The sequence below is a fragment of the Gobius niger genome, assembly GCF_951799975.1.
Source record: "Gobius niger genome assembly, chromosome: 16".
Lineage (NCBI taxonomy): Eukaryota > Metazoa > Chordata > Actinopteri > Gobiiformes > Gobiidae > Gobius > Gobius niger.
In genome coordinates, this window is record NC_136867.1 from 11,164,665 (window position 1) to 11,192,215 (window position 27,551).

The 27,551-nt window shown below is 42.5% G+C and overlaps 3 protein-coding genes across 4 annotated transcripts in view; 1 reads left to right on the top strand and 2 right to left on the bottom strand.

The window, feature by feature from the left end:
- Nucleotides 1-1,398: 1,398 nt before the first annotated feature.
- actc1b (actin alpha cardiac muscle 1b) lies at nucleotides 1,399-4,627 on the bottom strand. The gene is made up of 9 exons (XM_079574345.1): nucleotides 4,517-4,627; nucleotides 3,620-3,776; nucleotides 3,416-3,544; nucleotides 3,133-3,243; nucleotides 2,647-2,731; nucleotides 2,258-2,419; nucleotides 1,980-2,171; nucleotides 1,711-1,892; nucleotides 1,399-1,634 (listed from the first exon to the last, which is right to left on the bottom strand). The coding sequence occupies exons 2-9, from the start codon at nucleotides 3,746-3,748 to the stop codon at nucleotides 1,491-1,493; spliced, it is 1,134 nt and encodes a 377-aa protein (XP_079430471.1). The 5' UTR covers nucleotides 3,749-3,776; nucleotides 4,517-4,627; the 3' UTR covers nucleotides 1,399-1,490.
- Nucleotides 4,628-6,190: 1,563 nt separating this feature from the next.
- eif2ak4 (eukaryotic translation initiation factor 2 alpha kinase 4) lies at nucleotides 6,191-24,168 on the top strand. The gene is made up of 39 exons (XM_079574352.1): nucleotides 6,191-6,539; nucleotides 6,623-6,738; nucleotides 7,016-7,118; nucleotides 7,273-7,446; nucleotides 7,530-7,610; nucleotides 7,829-7,971; nucleotides 8,049-8,149; nucleotides 8,217-8,374; nucleotides 8,455-8,993; nucleotides 9,130-9,245; nucleotides 9,330-9,478; nucleotides 9,545-9,975; nucleotides 10,046-10,118; nucleotides 10,187-10,276; nucleotides 10,353-10,475; nucleotides 11,446-11,550; nucleotides 11,640-11,703; nucleotides 11,780-11,859; nucleotides 12,093-12,194; nucleotides 12,368-12,418; nucleotides 12,486-12,722; nucleotides 13,207-13,282; nucleotides 14,065-14,186; nucleotides 14,432-14,481; nucleotides 14,555-14,723; nucleotides 15,334-15,450; nucleotides 15,528-15,593; nucleotides 15,684-15,854; nucleotides 15,928-16,062; nucleotides 16,271-16,378; nucleotides 16,643-16,771; nucleotides 17,996-18,082; nucleotides 18,196-18,308; nucleotides 18,391-18,449; nucleotides 18,661-18,764; nucleotides 19,245-19,313; nucleotides 19,554-19,598; nucleotides 20,443-20,558; nucleotides 22,479-24,168. The coding sequence occupies exons 1-39, from the start codon at nucleotides 6,411-6,413 to the stop codon at nucleotides 22,534-22,536; spliced, it is 4,959 nt and encodes a 1,652-aa protein (XP_079430478.1). The 5' UTR covers nucleotides 6,191-6,410; the 3' UTR covers nucleotides 22,537-24,168.
- Nucleotides 24,169-24,255: 87 nt separating this feature from the next.
- The window catches only part of LOC306976419 (cysteine-rich motor neuron 1 protein), a 38,721-nt gene continuing 35,425 nt past the window's right edge, over nucleotides 24,256-27,551 (bottom strand). Inside the window, exons 12-15 of one of the 2 annotated variants that reach the window (XM_079574342.1) lie at nucleotides 26,307-26,519; nucleotides 25,662-25,777; nucleotides 25,237-25,419; nucleotides 24,256-25,049 (exon numbers count right to left, since the gene is read on the bottom strand). In XM_079574342.1, the coding sequence (XP_079430468.1) occupies nucleotides 24,855-25,049; nucleotides 25,237-25,419; nucleotides 25,662-25,777; nucleotides 26,307-26,519 (707 nt within the window). In that variant the 3' untranslated portion in view covers nucleotides 24,256-24,854. Of the gene's footprint in view, nucleotides 25,050-25,236; nucleotides 25,420-25,652; nucleotides 25,778-26,306; nucleotides 26,520-27,551 lie in introns of both variants that reach the window. The other variant, XM_079574341.1, reaches the window with a different exon arrangement.

Consider the following 27,551-nt stretch of genomic DNA (forward strand, 5'->3'; position numbering starts at 1 on the left):
GAAAAAGAGACCGCCCGCGGAGGGTGAGGAAGAGTTTATATATATATATATATATATATATATATATATATATATATATATATATATATATATATATATATATACTGTAAGTACTTAAGTACTGTACAGTACTGCACTGCTGTTAGACTGTACAAAAAGACTGTGAAGTAACATGTGCAATATTCCCTTTGCAGCTGCACTTTATTGCCTGTACCAGCATCACTTATTGACAACCTGCACTAGGACTGTAACTCTACACCTCGATATTCTACTGTCTAATCCGTTCTAATTTTTATCCAATTTTTATTTATTCTTATTTCCTTATTGTTATAATTCCACCCCTTAAAGGTGCATTATGCAACTTTTTATGCGGAAAAAAAATGTTGATATTTGTGCATATATTTGTGCATATTGGCCTTGTAGTGACCCAGTGGCTGTATAAGTAGTCGGCATGGACCCTTAACTTTCCCTCACAGTGGTCTCTAGGACGCTCTAGGAACAATTGTTTGGAAGGATTTCACTGCTGACGGACCCTCTCACCAGAAAACCTACAAAACAATTGATTCTGGCACGTCCTAGAGACCACTGTGAGGGAAAGTAAAGGCGCCACGCTGACCAGTCATACAGCCACTGGGCCACTACATGGTCAAATATGCAGATATATCAACTTTTTGGGGGGCCATAAAAGTTACATAATGCACCTTTAAGATTTTTGCTTTTACCTCTTTTTTCTGTTTGCACATTTCCTGTCTGTTTTGCACACCCTGAGTGATTGTTAGAGAATTAACAATGGTGTTCGAGAGGATAGGTGAAAAACAGGCAGCAGTCTGGATGTCTTATACAGGAGAAGTTTATTTACCATCGGTGCGGGACCCGGAGACATGAACTCGAGACATTGCGCTAGTCCTACCAGTCAAGTCTGTCTATGCTTCCACAGAAAAGGGATAAATACCCTCTCAGAGCGTCATACTGATACGCAAGCAAACATTCAGTAGCTGAAAGTGGGCGCCTGAGCACCACAGTCAAGGCTATTACTGAGATAGTACGACTGTACAGCCTGACCGATTTAATGTTATCCTCTAACAGTGATCTTATTGAATGCCGATTGTAACGAGTGAATTTCTCCGTTGTGAGATCAATAAAGGATTATCTCATCTTATCGTAACTGAGTTCTACAAGCTACCTCTGACTACTCTAGGCTAGTGTACCATATCTATTATAAAATCTTTCTATAGAATTAATTAATTGCATTTATTTTCTGTATTTTAGGTTCTATTAAAGGGGGAAAGCTCTTTTGAATTTTTCCCAACATCTTCCAAGTAGTTTTTTTTTTTCTTTTTTAGCTTATTTCTTTGTTGATTTATTCAATGAATACACACAGTCACAGAAATACTCTTGCAAAAGGGCTTCACTTTATTACAACAGAACACACATATATACAGTTGACAGGAACGTATAAATAAATGAATGTAAAGAGAGGTTGGTGGTGTTTAGAAGCACTTCCTGTGGACAATAGAGGGACCGGCTTCATCGTATTCCTGCTTGCTGATCCACATCTGCTGGAAGGTGGACAGAGAAGCCAGGATAGAGCCGCCGATCCAGACAGAGTACTTCCTCTCAGGAGGGGCAATGATCTGAAGAGGACAAAGACACACAAAGTTTCTGCAAGTGCTCAGTCTAATTTGAACATGTTTTACAATATAATCTCACCTTAATTTTCATGGTGCTTGGAGCCAGGGCTGTGATCTCCTTCTGCATACGGTCAGCAATACCAGGGTACATAGTGGTACCACCAGACAGCACGTTGTTGGCATACAGGTCCTTACGGATGTCAATGTCACACTTCATGATGCTGTTGTAGGCAGTCTCATGGATACCAGCAGACTCCATACCTGAGGGATGGAAATATGGAGTTTTAGAAAATACTCTCAATCCAACAAATAGTAATAGGCTAGGTGTATTCTTGCAAAGTCACTGACCAATGAAAGAAGGCTGGAACAGGGTCTCGGGGCAACGGAAACGCTCATTACCGATGGTGATGACCTGACCGTCGGGAAGCTCATAGCTCTTCTCCAGAGAGGACGAGGAGGCAGCAGTGGCCATCTCATTCTCAAAGTCCAGAGCAACATAGCACAGCTTCTCCTTGATGTCACGCACGATCTCACGCTCAGCTATGGAGAATAAAGATTGGCATATTCAGGAGAAAATTCCAACACATGCAATTAGAAAATGATTGATGTGGATTTGTTTTATTCACCAGTTGTGACAAAAGAGTAGCCACGCTCAGTCAGGATCTTCATCAGGTAGTCAGTCAGGTCGCGACCAGCCAGATCCAGGCGCATGATGGCATGGGGCAGAGCATAACCCTCATAGATGGGCACATTGTGGGTCACACCGTCACCGGAGTCCAGCACAATACCTTTGGCACACAGGAAAGGTCAACATGCCTTCAGTGCTTAGAGTTCACCACATCTAATCTTCTCTATTTAGCTATGTGACACATCATGAAGTACAAAGTCGCTGACATCTGTGGCTCGTACTATGCAGGGTTCGGATTAACACTTTGACTTGACAATGAGGAGGGAATCAAAGAGGCGACAGCTTTGCTGTGTAAATTTAGGTTGTGTCTTATTAGTGAGTACTGACCGGTGGTACGACCAGAGGCGTACAGGGACAGGACAGCCTGGATGGCCACATACATGGCAGGGACGTTGAAGGTCTCAAACATGATCTGTAAATTAAATTGAAAGTGAAATTGAAATTAAATATTAGGGGTCAGGATGATGACATTTTACAATATTGATGCTACCAACATTAACTTAAAGATAATAGATAGATAATAAATCAATATAGCAATACTACTACTGCTATTAGCTATTACTCTAAACAGCTTTTTGTTGCACTGTAGTAACCCAGCTGTACAGCTTAAATGTTTTTTTTTATTCAAAAGGCCAATCTGTTTTTAGTCTACTGCAGTGCTGTACTTTTATTTTTATGTGCATACTTACAAAAACTATTGCTACTTCTAAACAAGGTGTAAGAAACTAAGTTCCCCCTGATTGTGTGGTTTGTGAACTAGTACACTGACAATACTTAAGTAACATGATGACTGTAAAAAGGAGGAAGAGTTACCTGGGTCATCTTCTCTCTGTTGGCCTTGGGGTTGAGAGGGGCCTCAGTGAGCAGAGTGGGGTGCTCCTCAGGGGCCACACGCAGCTCATTGTAAAAAGTGTGGTGCCAGATCTGTCAGCAGAACAAAGGACATGACAGCTGATGAGACGCCTGAAATCACACTTAACACCAGGAATAACATAGTTGGCCCTAAAACTATAAATAAGCACTTTTATTACAGTTAACAGGTTGTGAATTCTAAGACATGTGTGGAGTCAGCTGCCCCCAATGGACACCCACTCACCTTCTCCATGTCGTCCCAGTTGGTGATGATGCCGTGCTCAATGGGGTACTTGAGAGTCAGGATACCCCTCTTGCTCTGGGCCTCGTCACCGACATAGCTGTCTTTCTGACCCATACCCACCATCACACCCTGGAGATGACAAGAAACATGAATTTACGACATCCCAAATATAGGAAATATGGAGGATTTGAAGTTGGTGTATACCTGGTGGCGGGGCCTTCCAACAATGGAAGGGAAGACAGCACGGGGAGCATCATCTCCGGCGAATCCAGCCTTGACCAGGCCAGAGCCGTTGTCGCACACGAGGGCGGTAGTCTCTTCGTCGTCGCACATGGTTAGGCTTTTGTTTGGTCTAAATGGTCTAAATTTTCAAAGGACGATAAGAAAAGAAATGTTAGAGGCTCGGGATGACACTTGTCCGGAACTTAGGTAAGCAGCAGTTGGATAATTGCAATATGCATTTTAATTCTCCATGCTTTGAAGACCAATCCCCTGTCCCTGTGTCATAGCACAATAACACTTCCTCAATGGGGGCTATCGAGGGTGTGCTAATTGCCCATGCCTTTAGACACTATTTTTGTCATATCTTGTTGTACGACCTGATATCCTATCTCCACAGTTGATTGTTCCAGGAGAGCTCAGAGCTGCTGAGGTAGCACCAAAATGGGGCATAACACCCAGACCTGTCATCTATTTTAGGTTTCACAGACCTACCACAAGGGTATACATTCCATCATTCCAAGAAGTACAGTAATCTCGAAACCAACTCAGTATGTAAGTAATTTGTTCTCTTGTTATACATGGCTATCCATCTGTCGACATCAGTTCATTTCATTCATTTGAAAGCAGCAACTTCGTCTAAAGCTGGAGTCATGCCTTTTTAGAGAAGCTTTTACATTTCCAGTAGTTTGAAGCTTAATCAAACAAGTTCGTATAGAAAGTTAAGATTCATTTTATTCCTGTAACTATAAAATAAAATAAAAATAATCCCATGTGTTGAGCAATGCCATTTCATTCATTCACAATACCAGCAGCAAACCAGCAGTGCAATTTCTAAAACAAAACTAAAGTATAGTTAGAGTAAAGGAACAGGAGACTCACCAAGGTGCGCAGGCAGATGGATGCTTCCACTGGGACAACCGGCTGGAGTAGACCACCCGCTTAAATAAGACACCGGCCGGGCCCAGGGACCAGGGGCGGGGCTAGGAGGTTCACACAAGTCCAAATAAGAACTGGCAGCTAAAATCACTGATGTCTTTTACATAGATGGACAAAAGGGATTCAAACTCAAATCAATCACCTGCAAAGGCTATCAGAGGGGAGGTATGAAAGTTAGGCCTACTCTGCTTGTATCAGTTTTAAAGTGGGAACAGGGTCAGAAATATGAATGAATGTTTGGCATGCACAATATGAAAAACATTATGATCTTGCCTTTCTATTATAGGAGCAAAATCAAGAAGGCCTACATTGCTCAATATGTACAACACGATTTTGCTTTCTATTAAAATTAAGAACATATTAATGATTTTGAACATGAACATTTGTGAATGTGTTGCCCATGTGCATTTAAAATTATAATCTTGTGACTGGTTTATTGTAACACTTCTCACACAACCAAATGCTGACCCACAGACAGGAACTGGGCATGCATCTAGTTAAGGAAATGAAAACATTGTGGAAGAGTGTGAAGTGTGCAGCTGGTATGCCGCGAGAGCCTCCTTAACGCGAGGAACAGCTGATGGCTCTGTGCTGTGAGTGGCCTGTCAGTGTGCACTGCTGATTGGCCCTGCTGTCTCCTTGTAGGGTATGGTGAGCACGCAGCCACTGGGGCTCCTGGGTAGTGAGTTCAGACAGAAGGCCCATATTTGTCCTAACCCCCTTCCCAGCCATATATTCCCCTTAAACCCCAGACATTTGTGAGGTAATACTCGCATCTATGCAGACACAATACACAACTGTAAAGTAGCAGTGGGGTGGGGGTGGGGGTGCAAAACAACAGACCTTGAGGTTTCTATAGACTAAAGTTTACTAATGTAAATTATTGATTTAAATAATGTCATGTTATGTAATCTCTATATGAGTGGCATTACATATATGTGTGCATTCTTCTGTTCTGGCCACACCAGATAACATACCATTCTATTAATAGTTGCCCCTGGATCTTTAGATACAGCAAGCTGGATACAGAAATGGCATCTCTTTACCTACACACAGTACAAAGAATAACTTCAAAATGTTGAGATTAACCAACATTATGTATGAAGCTATAGCAAAAGTTGTGTTTGTGTCTATGTACTGTGTGTCTCCAGTTCAAACTTTACACAAAACATAAACAAACATGCGTCATAAAGTCGAGATGGAGATAATACTAATCATAATACTACTACTACTACTACTACTACTGCTACTACGCACAATAATGATAAAACAACAATAATAATAATACTAATAATAAAACTATAAAACTCTTACCTTTTATAAGTCATGTACAGTAGGCTATGCCTATTTAGCTAATGCATTAATTTATACATACATGCAAAGTATGATTGTATAACTTTGTGTAAAGAAAACAAATGAATGATGAGATTGAGAATCTTCCACTCTCACAGCCCACTTATAGCAGAGATGAAAGTAGGGAGATGCCTATGGGCCATAATATTATCCATGTTAGGCCATAAACTTCCGACTGTGTTTACTGCCCTCTAGCGTTTACTGTAAGAAACGAGATGACGTTCGACATGACGTACGAACTCGCTTACGACAGCCACGCGACACTTGCCGTATGTTGTCGCTGCCTCGAAGTTTGGATATGTCTATGGTGTGGATGTTTAATACTGCTCTATGTCTTTAGAAGTTGGACCTTACACGATACGGGAGCGGGACATTCGGTGGTGCAGTGGGGAAGATCGCAAGGCTTAAATCTCTTCCTCATTCTTCTTGTGTCGTAGCTGTGCGTGTGCGAGCGCAGAAGCGCTGCCATGTAGTGTGCATAAGTATGAGCAGACAGCACGCGCACACAGACCGGACAGAGGACTACACTGTGCAGCAGGAAAATGAACTAGAGGCTCTAGCGTCTATATTTGGAGATGACTTTCACGATCTGCGGGATAAAGACCCGTGGAAGGTAGCTTCAGACCATGGCAGCACAGGAGACCTCAACATGATGTGTGATGTGTGTGTTTACTCATGTTGTTGTTATCTGTTCAGGTTAAAAGGCCTCCAGAGGTGCACCTTTGCCTACGTCCCAACGGGTTAAACTACAAACAGGAATGCTACGTAACTGTGGACCTGCTGGTCAAATGCCCAACAACATACCCAGATGTGTAAGCAGCTGCCACTGTCTTCTTCTTAAGTGACAAGTGCTGTTACTACAATTATCATTTGTCTGGTCTTGAAAGATAACATAACCTGTAAACAATGAAACACCTGCATCTTATTGTGAGTCTTTTTGGTAAAAGATTGGCTGGTGTGTTTGCCGAAGCTGCAGTCATAGTTTTAAGTCAAGTGCAACCATTTTTTACAGAATTGATTATAAAAAGCCAGCGAATGCATACACCACTGATCCTCACAGATTATTGATGACATTTTTTCTGGTGACAGGCCTCCAGAGCTGGAGCTCAAAAATGCCAAAGGTCTATCAAATGAAATCCTCCAAAACCTCCAGCGTGAACTCACCAACCTGGCAGCAGCTCGATGTGGCGAGGTATGACATTTTGATTATACAAATATATTTGTCACAACAATATATGTCTCAATATTCTTAGGCCACAGTTTCCTGATGCTTTTGCTTTGCACATTTAATTGGAAAATAAAATAAGAATATACCGTAAAAGTATTCTCATTCTTGCCTCTGTAAGGTGATGATTTATGAACTGGCAGACCACATCCAGGGCTTTCTGAGTGAACACAACAAGCCGCCTTTGCGTTCCTTCCATGAAGAGATGCTGAAGAACCAGCAGAGACAGCAGGAGAAGAGAGCCCTAGAAGAGCAGCAGAGGATGGACCAACAGCGGAGGCAGGAAGAGGAAGTGGTTAGGAAGTCTGCAATTACATCATTTAGTTGTATTATTAAATGCAACTTTGTAATACCTTTTAATATGTAAAATATTTTCAGGAAAAAGAAATAATGGCGGTGATTCAAAGTAGAGAAGATCAGAAACGTGAGGAAAAAAGAAGAAAAGAAATGGCTAAACAGGTAAACAAACCATGTTACTGGCATTTTACACCTTCCTCAGGGACTACGGTTGAAAATTTACTTTGCTTCATCTGGAAACTCGAAAATGTTGGTTAGTCTGCATTGTCCCTGTTTAAATACACATGAATAGATATATTAATGCTATTACATTGTTCTTCATGAATACTTCATGTATTCATATGATTTTATATCCATATGTTGTCATATGCTTTTACCAGGAACTGCTGGAGTCTATGGAGCAGACCAATGCTGCCAAAAGTATTTTGGGCCCTCCGAGCCCTAGTACATCCCCCCCAGATCTGTCAGAAATCAAAAGAGGAATTTCTAATCGCCGTCGAACTACCTCAAACTCACGTCACAGGTAATGTGCAATCACAACATACAGTAATACACTACACCAGGAAGGATTTCATCTCTAAAATGATGCATTATTTACAGACGTGATACATTTAATGAAGAGAACCACCGATCGCAAGACCTTCTTAATTTCAGCAGCAGTACATTTGGAGATCTCATTGTTCATAAAGGCAAAGATCTTGGTACGTATTTAATAAACTGTTCTTAAAGTTTGTAGATGTTTGGGATTACATATTGTGTGTCCCTCAGGTGTGAGTGAGCGGCTTGGCCGCAGTGTTCACTATGGGTTTGAGGCGAACTCGGGTGACTTTGTGGTCATCTATGAGTGGTCTTTGCGGTGGAACAAGAAAATGGGCAAGTTTTTTACCACTCAGGAGAAAGGAAAGATTGAAAACTGTAAAAAGCAGGCAAGTGCCCATTGCACACGAATGGTCATATCAGATGTTAAACTGATACTATGTCATAAAGCATGATTTTTCTGTTGTAGATCCATGGAGCGGAAAATGAGCTCAACTCTCTCTTGCGACTGGAGCATCCAAACCTGGTGCATTACATGGCACTGAGCTCTATCGAAAAGGAGGACTGTATTCTTATTAACCTTCTTGTGGAACATGTGTCTGGGACCAGTCTAAACCATTATATAAAGACACAAACACCTGTGTCTCTAGACAAACTATGCCATTACACCGGCCAGCTGCTGTCTGCTCTGGATTATCTTCACTGCAACTCGGTTGTTCATAAGCAGCTGGGGGCTTCTAGTGTGATTTTAGACTCAGAGGGAAATGTGCGGTTGACTGATTATAGCTTATCTAAAAGATTTGCGGACATCTGCAAAGAAGACATTTTTGAGCAAACACATGTGCGTTTCTCAGAGGCAACTGCCATGCCCACAAAGACGGGTAAAAAAGGTGACGTGTGGAACTTTGGGTTGCTGCTGCTCAGTCTGAGTCAGGGTAAAGAAGTGACCGAGTACCCTGTGTCTGTGCCATCCAGCCTGCCTGCTGACTTTCAAGACTTCCTTCAAATGTATGTATAGATAAAAGCCAAGCCTACTATTGCAAACTATTGCACTTTTTTCTTCTAACCCTTTTATTCCAGTGTAGAATGTTTCTCAATGGTGTGGAGCAATATGATAATCGGAGCATTTTGCTTATTTGTGTAGGTGTTTGTGTCTGAATGATGGTGAGCGGTGGACACCTCAGCAGCTCTTGGAACACTCCTTCCTAAAGCCACCATCTCCCAAAATGTCTCCACACTGTCAGGATGCAAGCCCTGAAGGTACGGTAATCTGTTATCTTGTACCAAATCACTGCGTCATATTGTCATGTCTCTCTAAATCACTACCCATACCTTCTTTCCCAGATCTGGTGGACTTTGCATCAACTGTGGTCCCACAGAGCCACATTCTCAATGCTCCTTTTAGCTCTGTGCAGAGGCAGTTTTCTCGCTACTTCAATGAGTTTGAGGAGCTCCAGCTTCTTGGAAAGGGAGCCTTTGGTGCTGTTATAAAGGTAATAGTTCGGCATTTTTAATTTGTGTGTTCCTTTAGCAATGCCCATAATGTCTTTCCCTTTTAGGTCCAAAACAAACTAGACGGCTGCTACTATGCTGCGAAGCGTATCCAGGTCAACCCAGCCAGTAGGCAGTTCAGAAGGATAAAAGGCGAGGTGACGCTGCTGTCTCGCCTAAACCATGAGAACATTGTGCGATACTATAACGCATGGATCGAGAAACATGAGAAACCTTCTGTACATGTGTTAAGCAACACTGACAGCTCTGAGCCCCAAACTCCTGAGAGAAATCCCCAGGAGAAGAAGCCCCCCAGGAGTGTGAACGAACTTGGTCTGACAGACAATGTTGAGGATTTGGCGCCCCCTCCTGCCCTGTCCAGCTCAGTGGAGTGGTCCACCTCTATTGAGAAATCCTCAAGCGCCAAGTGCAGTGGCCGCGAGTCCAGCGATGAGGATGACGATGAGGATGAAGAAGATGTTTTTGGTGCATCTTTTTTGTAAGTTTTTTGTTCTTTTGCCGCCCATGAATTCCAAAGGGGCATAACATGTATCTGCTCTTTTGTGCAGGCCGTCAGACAGTAGTTCAAGGAGTGACATTATCTTTGACAATGGAGATGATAGCATTGATGACATGTCCCAGGTAAGAAATGTTTGAAATGTTTTTATCTATTGATTTGACAATATGGGACTTTATTCAACATTTTCCAGTTGGAGCAAAGCAAAAAACCCATGACTGACACAACCGAGAGCACAGATTCAGAAAGACCACTCCTCATAGCACATTACCTATACATACAGGTACACTTCTACATTTTCTCCTCCTGTGGCGCCTAAACGTTTTCAGGTAATGTGACACACTATTTGTTACTCCCAGATGGAATACTGTGAAAAGAGCACCTTAAGAGACACAATCGACCATGAGCTGTTCAGAGACGAGACGCGGCTGTGGAGACTGTTCAGGGAAATACTGGACGGTTTGGCCTATATTCACGAGCAAGTGAGTATTTGGTATTCTGTATTGTTCTAAGTGCTTATGGCAGGTTTTCCATGTCACCAGAACCCGGCAGATGAAAACATAGATTTTTCAGACAGTGGGTTAATGTTGACATTTTTTGTTTTAATGTCAGAGTGTAAAGAATATATAGATGAAACTCACCCTTTGCAATTCTTATTTTACTACGCTTATTTTTTGACATATTTGGAAATGACATTCAAATAGCAATTTTCTAGAACCTTGCCTCCAGTGTCTGCGTGATTGGTGTATGAATGAGAGAGTGAATGGGTGACTCCTGGTTCCTTGCTGTAAAGCGCTTGGGTCTGATGAAGGTAGATATGAGCTATAAAAGTCGAGTCCACTTATATATATATATTTCCAAAATCCCCTAAAACGTTAGTCTGCCGTTATAACTGATTTGTCTCAGGTGCACTGTGGAATGCGTCAGACTGTTTTTAATGCAGTGTAGCTGATACCATAGAAATGCTCTAGTCTAGCACAAACCTAGCGCCACGTAACTCTTCAAATATAAGAACTGCTTGAATAACAAAAAAAAATATCTCCAGAAATCAGCAACACTATGGATAACTAGGAAATGAGGCCCTATGTCAAAAATTCCTGAAATATCCCTAAATAAACACGATTATTCAAGATTTTACATTTACAGTTTGATATTTTTGTTAATGTTTATTGTGTTGCTATATTTCTTGAATGTGATATTGAATAGAATAAAAACTAAAAACTTGAAACAACAGTGTAACCCTACATAAGGGCCATGAGTGAATCTCTCCCTCACTTCCGTTTTTAACATAACGAAAAAAGTTTACATTTTTTTCCCTCCCTTTACTGGTGTAAAGCTACCAGCGGCATTCCCATTGAAATAAGTCATGACTAGAATAGACATAAAGCCTGTAATTTTAGCATTGAGTTGTAATTGCACAATGGCCTTAATCTCTGCCCGTCTCTCCGTTAGGGTATGATCCACAGAGACTTGAAGCCTGTCAACATTTTCCTCGACTCCCAAGACCATGTGAAGATTGGGGACTTTGGACTTGCTACTGATCACCCGGCTAACGCGGTATGCTTGACAAACACGGTTGATGGAGGCTACGTTTAACTCATATGTTGCTCCCTGTTAATATAATGCTAATTTTCTGACCGTTTTAGGCTGCAGCTAGTTTCAAAGGGGATGAGGGCAGTGCAGCGACAGTACCCAAACCTGACCCAACTGGTGAGACACACATCATATTTTGATGTGTGGGTTTATTGCAAGTGCTCTTTTGACCTATGTGTCTTGTCGACTGCAGGTAACATGACTGGCATGGTTGGTACTGCTTTATATGTGAGTCCAGAAGTCCAAGGCAACACCAAAGCCACCTACAACCAAGTAAGATATTCATATTCAGGAATTTGTTATGGGCGTGGTGAGTAATTGCACTGTGCACATCAAGCAGCAGTGGTATAGTAATTTAAACAACTTGTTTAACCTGTAGTATTTGTCTCTCTAAATAACAAATATCTAGTGTTTGTGTGTGCCCAGCTTCATCTTGTTTACCCACCATAAACAGGCCTATACTTAGCACAGTCTTGTTTACAAAGGAATTCTCTGTTTATGTCTAGAAAGTGGATCTGTTTAGCCTGGGCATCATCCTGTTTGAGATGTCCTACCGCCCCATGACCACTGGAGCCGAACGCATAACTGTACTGAGCCAACTGCGCGTGGTAAGTTTCTCTGTGGAGAAGTCCAGTTCCAGCGCCTCATTGGCATGAATTTTTCAAAATGGGAAAAATGGATAGGATTTTTATAGCCGTAAATTGAGCGGGTTTTGAGGGGATACAAGACTTGTGCTCGGTCGTGAGCTCACTTTGATGTACCTTGTTATTTGTTGTGACAGGAGCCCATTACCTTTCCAGAGGACTTCAATCCAAACAATCAAGGGACACAGGTATTGAATGAAATCACCCGTTCATTCTCCATTTATGCTGAATCATATTCTTGATTTAAATTAACAGAGAAAAGTGATCGAGTGGCTCCTGAACCATGACCCAGCATTACGACCTACTGCCCAAGAGCTGCTCAAAAGTGAACTACTGCCCCCTCCCCAGATGGAGGAGTCCGAGCTGCATGAGGTGCTGCAGCATACCATGGCCAATGTCAACGGAAAAGCTTACCGCAACATGGTGGGACAGCTGTTCGCACAGAACACTTCACCAGTCATGGATTACACCTATGATATCGATCTACATAAGGTACAATCTTTTTTTTATTGTCTAAAACCCAATGTGCCAATAATCTCCTGAAATCTTTCCAATTTTAAAGTCTTTAAGCAGTCTGACTGATGATGCAGTCTACAATGATACACTCAACAAATTAGATATTTTTTTGATAAAAGGTAAAATATACTACAGCCATACAGTCATGATAGGAAAAGTTGTCAGTCTTTCAATAAAACAAGTTTAGGATTTTAACTTATAGAATGCTGCACTTTCTGAACCCACTCTAACATGTCACAGTTTTGGGGACATGACCATAAATTCCAGTTGATGTACAGTTTCTTGTAGGTGGTTGCACTGTTTGATCAGACCACTGCCTTTTCCCACCTTTAGATGTCACTATGCTCAAAGACATGTCTGCACCAGCTCCTCGTGCCTTACTCATCCAGTAACACACTGGTAGAGCTTAATCAATGCCTTCTGATTCTTAACAGTGACTGTTAGTTTGGTTTCCCTTCAGGGCAGCTTCAGCTTCAGCAGTGCCAAATTGCAGCAGTATGTGTACGAAACCATCACCCGGATCTTCAAGAAGCACGGTCAGTTCTCAGCCATGTGGAACCGTGCGTATCCTTGACCACCTTGACTTCTGACCCACTGTAAGCCTCATTTGGAGAGCCCAACATCTGCCCCAGTGAGGGACATTTACACAATACAAGCACTGTTGGGCAGTACACAGGTGCTCATGTCCAGCTGTTAGTATTTGTTTAAGACTACATTCTTTTCATGTGCTGTCTAATACAGTATAACTTAATTTAACTTACAGTAAATAAGCTAACTCTGTCAGTTCACAAAAAATATCATTCAAAGTGGTATGAGCAGTAGTATAAGCTAGGAGTTTGCAACCTTTTCCCCCTGTGAGTACTTGAACATTTTTACGTACTTTGAGGCTACTTCAGTAAATAAGGGACATAGGTAGTACAGTCAAAGTAAATGGTCTCAACTTATATAGCGCTTTTGCCCAAAGCACTTTAGATCATGGAACCACTCACCCATTCACAATCTCGTTCATACACCAATGTTGCAGACACTGGTGGATGAATTGCCTTGTCCAAGAACACAATGACCGTGAGCACCTGCAGGACCTGGGATTTGAAACCCTGACCTTCTGATCACGAGACAACCCGCTCTACCATCTGCACCACTGCCACAGATGATTGTGAAGCTCATGTAGAAAGTCTTTGAGGAGTGACTTGGAGATTAGCTATGTTTAACAAGACTCCAAAACTAATTGAGATTAACATTCGCCCGAGCCAAATGTTACGGTGATGAATGAAGTTTGATCATGGCTAACTTATTTCAACATTATGTTTGATCTCAGGCGCGGTTCGTCTCCAAACTCCTCTGCTCCTCCCTCGAAACCGAAAGCTGTATGATGGCAGTGAGCTGGCCTGCTTCATGGACCATAGCGGAATGCTGGTGACGCTGCCCTTTGACCTCCGGGTGAGTCCAACACACGCTCACAAATAACACACAAAGGTGAGCGTGCCCCTGTTTGAACACAATTTAATTGCACTGGGTAGCTTTCAAACACAGCGCCAGAGAGCAATCAGCTGCTGCCCTCGGATCGGGGGTGCTGCAGGAAGGCCCCGGGTCGAAGCGGCTGTTTCCACACGCTGATTGATTGCAGACTAATGCTCGCTTCACAGGCTTTGCACTTTCTGAACTATATCTCACCTGTATTTTAGATGGCTTTTGCACGGTTTGTGGCGCGCAATAACATCACTCAACTTAAGAGGTAAGCTTAGTCATATCGACTCTTCATAAACTGTGAAAAACTGTTGTGTGTAAACGTGTGTTCTCTTCCCCAGGTACAGCATAGAACGAGTGTTTCGCCCCCGAAAGCTGGACCGTGCCCACCCCAGGGAGCTTTTAGAGTGCGCTTTTGACATCATCACTACAGTCACGAACAGCCTGCTCCCTGACGCCGAGACCATCTACACTGTCTACGAAATCATTCAAGAATTCAGCGCCCTTCAGGTAGTCCACCTTTTAAAACAGCAGAGTTTTTGGGTCAGTTTATTAACATTTCATTACAATAAGTCTTGGCTGACTGTAGATTATTTGGAGTCAGAATGGTGGACACTTAGGTTTTTATTACAGTCTCCTCAGCTTCCTCATCCAAAGAATTTCTTTAGACAAGGTGAATTATTGTGCTCTTACAGAAACATCGTGTCAACATGTTTTTCTTCCGTTAATATTCCCTGTCACATTCCAGTGCCCAAACTGTCCCTACTCCCGGACAGAGTTCCTGCACACTTGATATTTACTTTGTAAATCTGTTATTCACAGCTTTGTCCATTTCCTTCCCCCACAGCACAGTCAGATCCTGAGAGCTGCAAACATGCTCCCAGCACAGCTTTTGTCTGTCTCCTAAAGCTTGTTAAACAGCAGTTCGGCCTCTGCCACATAACCTTGTCAAGCACCTTGTTTTTAAGTGGAAAACATGAGAATTCATAACCTTTGAGAGGCAGCGGAAGAATGATATTCAGCATTGTTCTCTGGTGGTCACTCAGCTGTGTCCTTGCGTTTGACTGTAATTGCTGTAGAAAGGGTTAAAGGTGAGTTGACATGTGTTTTGCGACCACAGGAAAGGAACTATAACATCTACCTGAACCACACCAGCCTCCTGAAGGCCATCCTGCTCCATAGTGGAATCCCAGAGGACAAGCTGAGCCAGGCCTCCAGCATACTGTGCGACGCTATGGTCAGTGCAGGCCTCACGTGCATCACAGGCTATAGTGTGTGGGTCTGCTATTGATCTGATATATGATATTTCCTCAGTCTGAAAAGCTGACCAAACGTGAGGTTGAGGCCAAATTCTGCAACTTCTCCCTGTCGTCCAGCAGTGTGAGTGTCCAGAGATGTCTATCTAAATGTCTAAACCGAGAAACAGCAGAGGAACCTGAACTGATACTTGTTTTCCTTTGTCACGTCCAGCTGCAAACGTTATACAAGTTCATCGAGCAGAAGGGAAGTCTGCTGGACCTGGCCCCGCTGTTGGCACTGCTCACCAAACAGAAGACGGCTGTCACACAGCTGGCCAAGCAGGGTCTAAAGGACCTGGAGGAGCTCACGGTGCTGCTGAACCGTCTGGGGGTTAAATTACCGGTCATTTCTTGTGCTTTCTATTAGATTATGTGTCGATTTATACCTAGCAGATGTTAACATATTTGCTTTATAGGTTGTGATCAACTTGGGATTAGTGTACAAGGTTCAGCATCACTCCGGGATCATTTTCCAGTTTGTTGCCTTCATTAGAAAGCGGAAACGAACAGTTCCAGATATAGTGGCTGCTGGAGGCCGCTACGATCATTTGGTATGTTTTACTGTAAAGTATTAGTCATCCGCATTCCTCATATTAAAACCAATAAATAAACTTGCACTCTTAAGAATGCGTGTGAGCCACATGTTTTCCATCCCAAACCCGCCATCGCTCCTCTGTGTTCTCTCACTTCTATATAACGCACTGTTGGCAAAGTCGTCTCCATGGTGTTATTATGCGGTTTGTTTCTTTATGCTGATAGATTGTGGAGTTTCAAAGTCCGGGTTCCACGGCGCCAGTCACCTCTGCCGTGGGGGCCAGTGTAGCGCTGGACAAAGTGTGTGCCGCTCTGGCCAGCATGGAGGAGCCAGTAAGACCAACACACACACTCAGGATGTGACATTTTACCGTAATTATTGTAATGGAGGAGCAGCAGTCAGACATTTCATATTTAATGATGCCTTATTCAAGCTGCCAGGTGCTACTTTTAGAAAGATCTTAATGACTATGATCACGGTGCCTCTTCAGTTATATTTAGAGCGGCTTCATTTACATTTCAGACACACAAAAAAACAGATTGAATTGTGTTATTTCGATTCGAACACTATTGAATGCTCTTTCTCCCCCGTCACAGCCGCCCATAAGCTCGTGCGACGCGTTGGTGGTTCCAGTCGGTCATTCATCACTGTCCAAAGCCATTAGTGTTGTCCAAAAACTATGGAGCATGGTAGTTTCTGCAGACCTCACCTACGACGTTTCACAGGTAAGTTTACTGTTTTCCTAACCCTCAGTTACCAATGCACCAATACTCAAAAGAATCCTCTGGAGTCTAAATATAGCATGGAGGAAGCAGGAGCCATTTCAGACTCGGAGTGCCACAGGTCACTGCTGTCGTTGCTTCCGGAGCAGTGGAGGGAACAAATGTTTCTCAGTGGATTGTTTGGCCTCTGCTCTCACACAGGGCAACACCTGATTCCTGTTCCTTCCTACAAACTCCTGGCTTTATTTTGTGACTTACTTTTTCAGTGTCCAAATCTGAGTACTTATATTTCACAACAAAATAACAACGCACAACAAATACAAACGTCAGGCTCCTTTATGAAAAAGGAAAATGGGTTTTGCCACATTAATTGTTGCATGATAAGTAAGCAATTAATCCATTGTAATGAATAATGTGTCAAAGTGTGTTATTGATTCTAATCTTTCCAACTGAGAGGTTGCAAACAAAACCAGTTGTTTCCTCTATTTATTTATTTTTATCTCATCCGGATTTATCGTGTATTGCCCTACCTGAAGTAATGAGCCTCTTTTCTTCTTTATTATTATTGTGTAACTGGATTAGCTGGAGAAAACAGGCTTTGCTGCTTGTTTACACTTGTAAGTTTACCCTCTGACGTATGAGTTTGATGGGGAACTCGGAGATGAGGAGATACTTTGCTTTACTTCACTTCACCGGACTTCTTTTTTAACACCTTTCACATGCCGCCGCCTAACACATGCAATCTGGGCTTCAATTCAACCTCAAGATTTTATGCACCAAATATGGCAGTTGCCTCTTTCACTTGTGGTCAGCAGTTTAGGCTCATACAGTAGATAAGCATCATCTGTCTTGAGCCATTATCTCTGATTTAACTTGTTCTGTTAAAGAAGATTAATATTAGCTGATGGTTCACACATTTCTTGTTCATGGCTTAGTTTGTTTTACCTTAAAATATATAGCATGAAGTAGGACCTATTCACCTTTACTGTAAATGTAGAGCACGTGCTGGGAATTTAAATGGTAGATTTTAGCTTCTTGACATGCTGGTGGATGAAGCGTTCTTACTGTCACTTGGGCCTGGCCTGGGTTGAGACTGTATGATTGTAGGGATATATGATTGGATTAGCCACTGGTGTAATTTATTTAGTAATTTATTTAGTTTTGATGGATGATGGGCTAATCATTAAAAGTTGTGGAGTTATAAATGCATGTGTTTCTTCTGTTTAGTCTCAGGAAACCCTGATGGACCAATGCCGACTTGCTGGCATCACCTGCATGGTCATGGTCTCTGACAAGGAGGGCAACTATGTAAAGGTAGTATGAACATAAAATGTCCTCTTCACTGAAACACATGTTACAGTTCTTCACAAACTGTGTGACAATTAAAAATAAAAGTCGTAATATACACAGGCGCATTGTATTTGCAGGTGAAATCCTTTGAGAAGGACAGACTGTCTGAGAAAAGAATTCCTGAACAGGACTTGGTGGACCACATTGTTCAGAAATGTCGGACCAAATTCTTTGAAGAGCGAAACATCAGGTAGAGACATACTGCTGCTGCAAGGACTTGTGGGGTGTTTAAAAGGATTTATCTTCTAACAGTTGTCCTTATGCCCTGGCAGGGAAACCTCTGAAGGCATGTCTCTTCCAAATCCCAAAGGATCACTCCTAAACACCACAGGTACAGCGCTGCCTAAGCTGCTCTTTACAGCCTGCTCCGCTATAACCCTCATGTTGTATGTTTTTACCCATGTGGCCCCACTGCACCCTCAGACAGTTGCACTTCTGTTTCTTGCTATGGAGCTTGACTTTGCATGTTTGTGCGCCCCACAACTATACTTGCTTGCAGTAAGCACAAGTTAGTACTTTGCTTTTTGATGTACTTTTTGCAGGATTATCAGAGCAACATGGTGGAAGCACGATTGTGAATATAAACGTGAATGTGATCAGCCCCGAGAAGGTTTCTGCCAGTGCCAGGCGACGTTATGACACCCAGGCTAGTCTATTTTTAGTCTTATTTGTTGCTTTATACACTTTCTAATTCTGGTGTCTTGCCCAAAGGCAGGGTGACAGAATGTGATTTAATATACTGTTTCTTCTTGTCAGATAAGATCATTAAATGTATTGTGCCCAAATGTAGGCCTGAGATGTCATTAAAAAGCATTACATTTGATTTAACGGGCATTAAATAATGATTTCTTTGAAACTAATGACATTTGCTTGTTTGTTTTTGAAAATTCTCTCAAGTGAACAGATGAAAATAGTGTGTTTGAACATCACACTGGCTTTTAAAAGCATTCAATTTGAAGTGCTGCATGCATTAATTGTCATATTGCTAATAAGCTTTAAACTCCATCCAAGATCAACAAAGTTCTTATGAATTCATTAGATGATAATGATCTGCCTGCCCTGCGTCAAGTTTGGTCATGGGAACAGTTATTCTCTTCGGTAATGTTTTCTCTCTCTCTTTATCTAGATCCAAACCCGATTACAGAATCTCAGTAGTAATTTACAGAGCAAGAGCAATGACATTGAGGTTCTAGCGGTAAGTCATTTGTTTGTTTACCCCTTTTATCCCTCTCAATCCCCAGCACCCTTCTCCTCTGCTTGGTCGCCTTATCTTTTCAGCTCATGTGTGAAATGGCGGAAAGAGGCAGGAGCATCTGATAACTAAAATAGCAAATATCAGCTGTAGCAGCATGTTATATACTGTGTAGTACAACCTGCTGGAGGTTTCATGGCTGCCAACATTAATCAGTCATTTTTGCTTGTTTTTGTCTTCAAGGTGGACCTGCAGAAGGAAACTCTGATCTGCTTCCTGTCTCTGGAGGTCCGTCGCGAATACCTCGATTAAGCTTGTTGTTGTAGAAGTCAATAATGCCGTAGTCGAGTGAATAGTGGGCGGCAGCGGAGTGGGAAGTGGAAAGAACTGCCGCTGAGGTCAGGCTTTTCGAGACAGGAAAAAGGGGATCCCGACTGCTTCCTCACAGTCTGATGCTGATGAGGAGCGGGGCGAGGGAACACCCTGGACTTTTTCCACCAGCCTAGGGAGACCTCGGTTCCTTTCACAAGGCTCTCACGTTCACAGGAACATTAATAGTTAACAAAAAGAGCACTCAGAAGGTGTTGTATCACATTCCATGCTCCTGAGAAAATCACTCATAAAAAGTGTCGGTTCTCTCGGCTGAAAAGGACCTTAATTGTATTGTGGTAAGAAACATAAGGAAGTGAAAATGCCCTCAACACCGGGATTATATAAGCAATGAAGCAATGGCCTTCACTCAATAAATGAATAGGCCACCTACACAGGCTGCACATCTGTCACAAAACACTCTCGGAGTATAAAAAGCATGACAATACACAGTGGGTAAAACCAGGCGTGCAGGAAAGGTCTGTTTTGAATATGGCAAATTGCTCCAAGTCACACAAGGAACAAGAAACTCCACAAGCCCCACTGTAGCTTTGTGGCTTCACAGCTCCGCTCCCTTTGACATGCACAAATATACTCCCAAGGCTGGACATAAAACCCCTATTCATTGGCCCGTAATGGCATAGCTATCGACTGTAACGGGCATGACAATGACAACTTGATTTTGTTATGATAACCGACAAACTGAGCTGCGTTGTTTGTATATGTTCCACTTTCAGCCTGTTGTTTTTTTGTTTGACTGTAGTTCGACAGCGAGGAGCAGTTCAACAGCAGCGTGAAGACTCTCCTCTCTCGACTACCAAAGCAGCGCTACCTGAAATCCATCTGTGACGAGATTCAGCATTTAAAAATCACAAAGAAGTGAGTACTTTTGTGAAATTGATTGACTAGAATGTTTGAACGTAGAGCAATTTGCCAGTAAATTTCATTAATTCAGAGCAGTATTATATATATATATATATATAAGGCATGAAAATCACTTACCTTTCATCACTCAAAACGGCGAACAAAATTCGCCGTTTTGAAACCAAAATAGGTGACCTACGTGAATCGTGTAGAATCAATGAGAAAATGTTTGTGGGGGGTGTACCCAAGGACACTGTACACTGTGGGTGCCCTCAAGCGGCCACAGTGTGAGGTTATGAAGCTAGTTTCCCTTGTCACTGCTGGAGTGGGGCGGACAGCAAGAGGAGTGGCAGAGGGACAGTTTGTGAATGCACGACTGCGGGATGTGAGCGTGGCCTGCGGGGAATGGCTTTTAGAGCGCGGCTCTGGGGAAACACTCTCCCGGGCCATGGGAGAGAAAAAGGCGCGCGGGGTCTGTGAGTGACGAGGCGGCTGCAGAAGCCCCGACACTCACATCTTCCACCTATTCGCTCAGCTCCACTCCGCTCTTGTCTGCCTCCGAAGAGCCATCACCGCGCCCACTGCCTCCTCCTCAGTCTGCCCCGGTCACCTCCACCGCTGCTGCAGCCACACGCATAAGGCAACGAGTTTGAGAAATAAAAGTCCTAATGAAATAATAAACAACGGTTACAGAGGAGATCGCGTTGAAGCTTAATCAGGTCGTGTGATTGTTTTTTGTGATAACAAACTCCATCGAGGCAAATATCGATGTTATATTGTTTGAAATAGTGACATTTTCGTTAAAATAACGTCACTTCAGATGATATTTACTGGATATTGTTTTGGGTTTAGAGAGTAGCTGCTAGACATTTTTGAAGTGAGCTTAAAAGACAAATTACACTTACTACATTGTGCCTCATACACTGTAAATGACCCAGTGACAGGCTGGCATGAAATGGCTTGCATAATACTAAGTAAGGAGGCCATCATATTTTTGACTCATGGCTGAAGTTAAGTTTCTCTAGCTCTCCCATAATATATATATATATTTTTTTCCCCCAAGCAAACTACTAAACAGTGGACCCCCTCGGTACCCCTTCCATTTGCCTAACATCCTCCACTGCCTTGTTTTTGTAAAAAACACTAGCACTGCATGATGAGCTAGTTTGATTCCTGGTATTTGGCCAATATAATGAGTGTCTCTCCCCACGCTCCTCATTTAACCCTAGCCTACACCATCAGATACTGTACAATAAAAGCCTCTGGACCCTAAAAATTTGCACTAAATTAAAACATCCGTTTATAGGCAGCTGCCTCTGAAGCCTCCTGAGCCACACATACACACCAGGTGTAACAGTGACAGTCAGCCATCAAAGAGAGCTGTTAGACAGATAACTACAGACTCCCTCAATGCCAAATCCATCACTGATCCCATTTCCTGAGGTGAAAATGTGGAATAAGATTTGCCTTGTTTGGTCTTCTGGAGCGTAGCTCTGAGCGCTGATAGTCTCTAACATCGAGGGCTGTGCACTGGAGATACAGAGGGTTTTATTATACACAAACCTTTTTTATAGTCTGTGTTGCATGTATGAGGTAAAATGGGATTCATGAATAAGATGGTCGTTGCAAATCAAAGCCTCTCTTTCAGGCGTTTTCATGAGAGCACTTGGTTTTCATTTCCCGTCTCTGATTTACCATTTGGGAGTGAAGTCTTTGCTGATTGTGTCACTGGGGCTATACTGAATTTGGGGTGCAACAAGAAACTGTCACATGCCTCCAGTGCGTTGACTCCAATGCTCAGGTGTTGCATTTGCTAAGTACGCCCATCTTTACCTGCCACTATTATTGTTGTCTGTTATTGAAATAGAAACTGAAGTGGTGCAGAGATGTATTATGTCGTTCTTGGTAATGCAACTCTTTTCTTTTCTCTCGTAGGGTGTCCGTGGTGGTTCTGTACAGCTATAAAGAGGACTACTACAAGATCCTTCTATAGGGCTGACACAAGTTTACCAGTTGGGACAGTTCTGCTGGAACTGGAAGTAAAGTGACCTAAAACAAGTCTAAGCCCCTAAAGACATTTTTTCTTTATCACAGAGAATGGTTAAGGACCTGCCTTTAAAGAACTGCTGAATCAAGATAAGGGCTAACTAAGTTATATAAGAAAAAAAAAGATGTTTCATATTTGTTATGTGATTGGACCGAAGACAATGTACACATTTTTTTTTCTTGCTGTGAATTGAAGAGTTTTACAACAGAATCTGTGCCTTATATTGTGGGTTACAGAAATCTTTCCTAACAATTATGTTTCCAACAACAATAGCACATAAAGCAAACGACAAACTTCTAAAAACATCCTTTGACGTCTGAAGGCGGTAGTACCAAACGTCCATCAGTCTGAAGGCCTGGGACAATTCCTGAATGTTTGTTTTATTGATCCTTCCGCAGATGCTTCCTCACCTTGAAGTTTATGGGCAAGCTTTAGAGAGCAAGACAAACAATCATCTGCAGAGAGAAATGGACCGTTTTTTTTATTGTTCCATGGCATGGATGAGCGGTCTGCAGATTTAAATCCGTTACCCAAGAACGCAGCACACATTTGCCCACAAAGAGAAGAGAAAACCCATTGTGTCAAAGAGGAAACTTAAGAGCGAGTTTGGGGAAGACCAGTTCTTAAGAGCTTGAGACTCAATCCAGATGTGTTTGTGACTGAATCACTTAGAGTTCACCACAATGACATTACGTTGTGAGAGTTTACTCCCAAATATCACTGTCATGTTCCTTTGGTTCACACATTTATTGGTCAGAATGAGTGTAAACATACAGGCCATCAAGGAAACCTATTTACATGGTTTACAGATCAACACAAATAAATAAAGTATAGAATATAGCAGATAGAAAAGGAAATGGTCTAAAATGTACAACAGCTTTGGCGACCAAAGGTCATTTTCAAAGAAAACAATCAAACTATAGTTTAGTATTAATAAATAAAGCTATGTGGAAAAATAAATAAGGTTCTCTGTTGTCTACTACTTTAAACTACTGTCTTTTTTTTTTTTTTTTTTTACACAGAAGCCTTTACTGTCGCCTCTTCATTTAAAGCACAAAAAAATCGATCAACTACACTTCAAGAGTTGCCCACATACTTTTCAATGTTTATAAAAACTGGCAAACGGTTTTTGAGATGTGGAATCCAAAATCTTGTGTCCTTTTGCTGTGGATCAGACTGGGTCAGATGCTCTGATGCAACTGCCTGTTGACTGGAGTGGTTTAATATGTCCATGTGCTTCATATGCTCTCAAATCCCCGATTAGGACCTTTATCCCTGCAGGAATCCGGCTGTGGGCCGTCTAACAAAACACCTACAAGAAAAGTGCTACACCACTAAAACACTGTAATGTGTACCATTACATTTACCGACAAACTATCTTAGATTTCATGTACATTTTTACAATTATCCTGTATAAAACAATTGTAGGCAAAGAATGTGTTCTAAATGGCTAAACAGAAACTTAAAATATTTAAGGCAATCAAATTAAGGCGTAACATGGCAAACATTCACTGAATGATAGCTCCACAAATACAATACAAATGACTTTGTATTGCAGAATAAGCATGGCACTGGAATCATGAACTTCACACTTAAAGATGCTCAACTTGCCCTCTCTCAGCATAAAGCTTGTTAAAGCATTATGACCGTTCTCTGCACCGGTCAGTGGCAAGAAATAAAGATCATGTTAAATCATTTGTGATTGAATTTTGTACCTGGAATGACTCCTTCAAAAACATAACGTGTATATATATATATATAAGAATGGAGTTACTCTTTGATTTGGTAAGGGGAGTATGTAGACTGCCATTTTCTCTTTAGCCCCACTGAGACACCCAGAATAAGGAGAGAGAAGGCCAAGAACAGCACTAGTACAAATGCTGTAGAAATATACAAAAACTGATGGAAAGCACACATTCTAAAGCAGTTCAATCCAGCAGGATTATCAGTTATGTCCACTACTGCATTTAGCAGCATCGTATACATGTTTAAAACCTCAAGTTCTAAAGCTTTAATTGTGTTTGCTCAGTTTGAAATCAGAATTTCTCATGATCACAGTCAGATCCCAACAGTTTTTTTCTGGCTGCTTTTATCTGTAGTGAGGCAGGTTTTGAAGATGCCATAAAAATGTTGTCTTTGCTGTCTCTTCACACAACCCAACTACCAGAGTTTAGGTTGACATCCACTTGGTCCAACAGGTCTGGCCACACAGTGCACTCAGTTCCAACGTCCCAGGGGAACAGGGGTCCGGGTGGGTGTGGAGTCTAGCGGGGCGTCCAGTCATTGATCATGCTCAGCTTGGCTCTGGGGATGGTCATTTTGTCCCCACAGGAGGAGTTCAGGTCAGGGGAGAAGTGGATCAGGCCACACTCATTCTTCACATTTTGGAATTTACTCTCCTTCGATGGCTCCATGTAGACCACAGAGTTTTTGTTGATGTGTTTCTTTAGTATTACAGTCTAAAAATAATAAGATAAAGAGTGTTAGTTTTAGTGGAACAACATTTATTACGATTACTGGTACTAGAATTGTGGCTGTTTGAAAACAAGATTAGTTTCACTTTCCAAGACATTTCAGGTTTTGATTGTGGAAATTCTTTAAGATCAACTACACATTACAATCTAGAAGGAACAGAAAACATCTCACCTTTTTTGGTGCACTGTAGCATGACATCTGCACCCATTTCTTCTTCCTGTTGATCAACAACGCCACTATAAGAAAGATGATGATGGCCAGGAGGAGACCTGCCAGGATCCAGGCAGCTGATTGGTAGATGAGGGCCATTTCAGTTTGGCTGGGGTAGTTCTCACCCAGACGAGGCTCGTCTGTGAAACAGAGACAGAGAGTGAAGATGATGCAAAAGACACTAAATCTCACCGTTTATATAATACTGGAAGCAGAAACTGCCCACAAGATTTGGAGACATCCTCTTGCATTGATTACTCAACTCAAGGCCTTTCTTTCTGCACATGCATTATTTTAGTTACATCAGGTCATTTCCAACACCTTCCAAAGTTAACAACTGAAATGGCAGAGCGCAGTAGTCTGAATGGGTCTGTCACACCTGTTCGAGCGATAACTGGAGGCACAGTGACCGTGGTGATCCACACTCCTCTGTCCACACCGACAGTGAAGGCTTTCTCTGGAGTGCTGGTCGACAGCATCACTGGCACTGACGTGGTCATTTCTGTCAACACACAAGTAATACACATACAGTATAAATACTGATCATATCACTACTGTGCAGTCAGAGTATAAACATAATTCAAAATGTCCAATGTGAGAACAAAGAGCCGAGACCCCCTATCAGACTGAACAATAGGACTCTACGGCGTGGAGTTCCTCTAAGGGAAAAGCTGACAGCGGACTTTGGCTTCCTGTGCTGCCACACAGAGCTGTGGGGACAGGAAACACGTGTGAATGTGCGGATGCCTGAGGGAGTGCTCTCACTCACAACCAACCGAGTGTTTGTCACATGGAATGTTGTTGGGAATGGCTGTGTTTGCGTACGCAGCGCCAGGTTGGCTAGGACTAATGGACAAACAGTTTTGACATGACCCTTCACTCATGTTCACAGACACAGACTGCCTCAGATTGCTCTCCAAAACATTAACATTTGGCACTCATGCTTGAATGTATGTACATTATAGAAGCTTACATAATGCATAGTGAGAAAGTGCACATTCAGCTTTCCAACCGTGTCAGAGCCTACGTACCCAGACAGTGTGGGCAGCACTGGCCCTTGCGCAGAACGGGCACTCTGCAGTTGGCGGCGGGGCAGCGCTGGGAGAAGCACTGAATGGTGCCGTTGTTACAGGTGCAGCTGGTGCAGGCATTGGCCCTCCACGAGTCTCCAGCCAGAAGCACGTCTCCTTCGCTGGTGATGCAGTACTCCTGCTGGCTGCGGTTCACCGGCAGCAGGGGGCTCTCTGCACAGGACATACACAAGGATTATGGTAAGGGCTGGGCTCCAAGTGGTGCTGACCATACAGTGCTTGAGTTCAGCGATTAGTAAAGATCAGTGAAGATGAAAAGTACAAAGTTGCAGTATTATTTACATTTACTACAGTGCCTACAATATTTGATTTGTGAACATTAGATTTTCTGTCAACACGATGAGGTGAACAGCTTCAGACAGCCACACAGACACCTTCATCACTGCTCTATAACATCTGAGTCCACAAAAGTTATTGGACCTTTAAAGGTGGCTTAGATAAGGGGGGATCAGATGTTTTACTGTATGTTCAACACAAACAGAAGTGCCCCATCTGGCAGCTGTCAGTTCATTCTTATCTGTAGGATCGGGCCTTGGAGCAGTGGAGACCAAAGACTGGCTAAATGTCCACGCTGCTTGGTGGACCCATAGATCATAGGGCTGTCAGGGAGATGTGTATTATTCCCACATTCCTGGTGACCAGCTCTTACATATATCAAAGGCCTCTGTCAATCTGCTTTTGTGCGGTGGAGATGCAGAGATAAGGTGCAGAGGCATTCTCCAGGAGCGACCCTCCGGTGCAGTCATGCATTGCTGATTTGTGGGCCTCAAACTCCGGAGCGCTCCCGACATGTTGCTTATGATTGCGAGTGTGAGAACATTCAATCCTGAATGAGAATGTTTGCGCGCAGCCGTAAACAAAGAATGTGTGGGGTTTGCAAAGGCATTTGGGACAAAATATCTTCCCAGAACCAGGCCACCAGCAGAGAGATGTGACAAAATAAATCATGTTGATAAAAAAAGAAAAAAAGTCCATTATACTTAATTCATGTATACAGTTACTCGGAGCATTTCCCTTCAGAAGTCCCCTCGGAAAATCTGCTGCCTCAGCCTCTTTGACCACAATTTGTAAGTTTAGAGCAAGAAAAGAACTAACAACATTTCCACCAGTTGGCAAACCTCTAAACCCCTTACACTTCTGCTTATTTCTTTAAAGGGATATTTCAGGATTTTTGACATAGGGCCT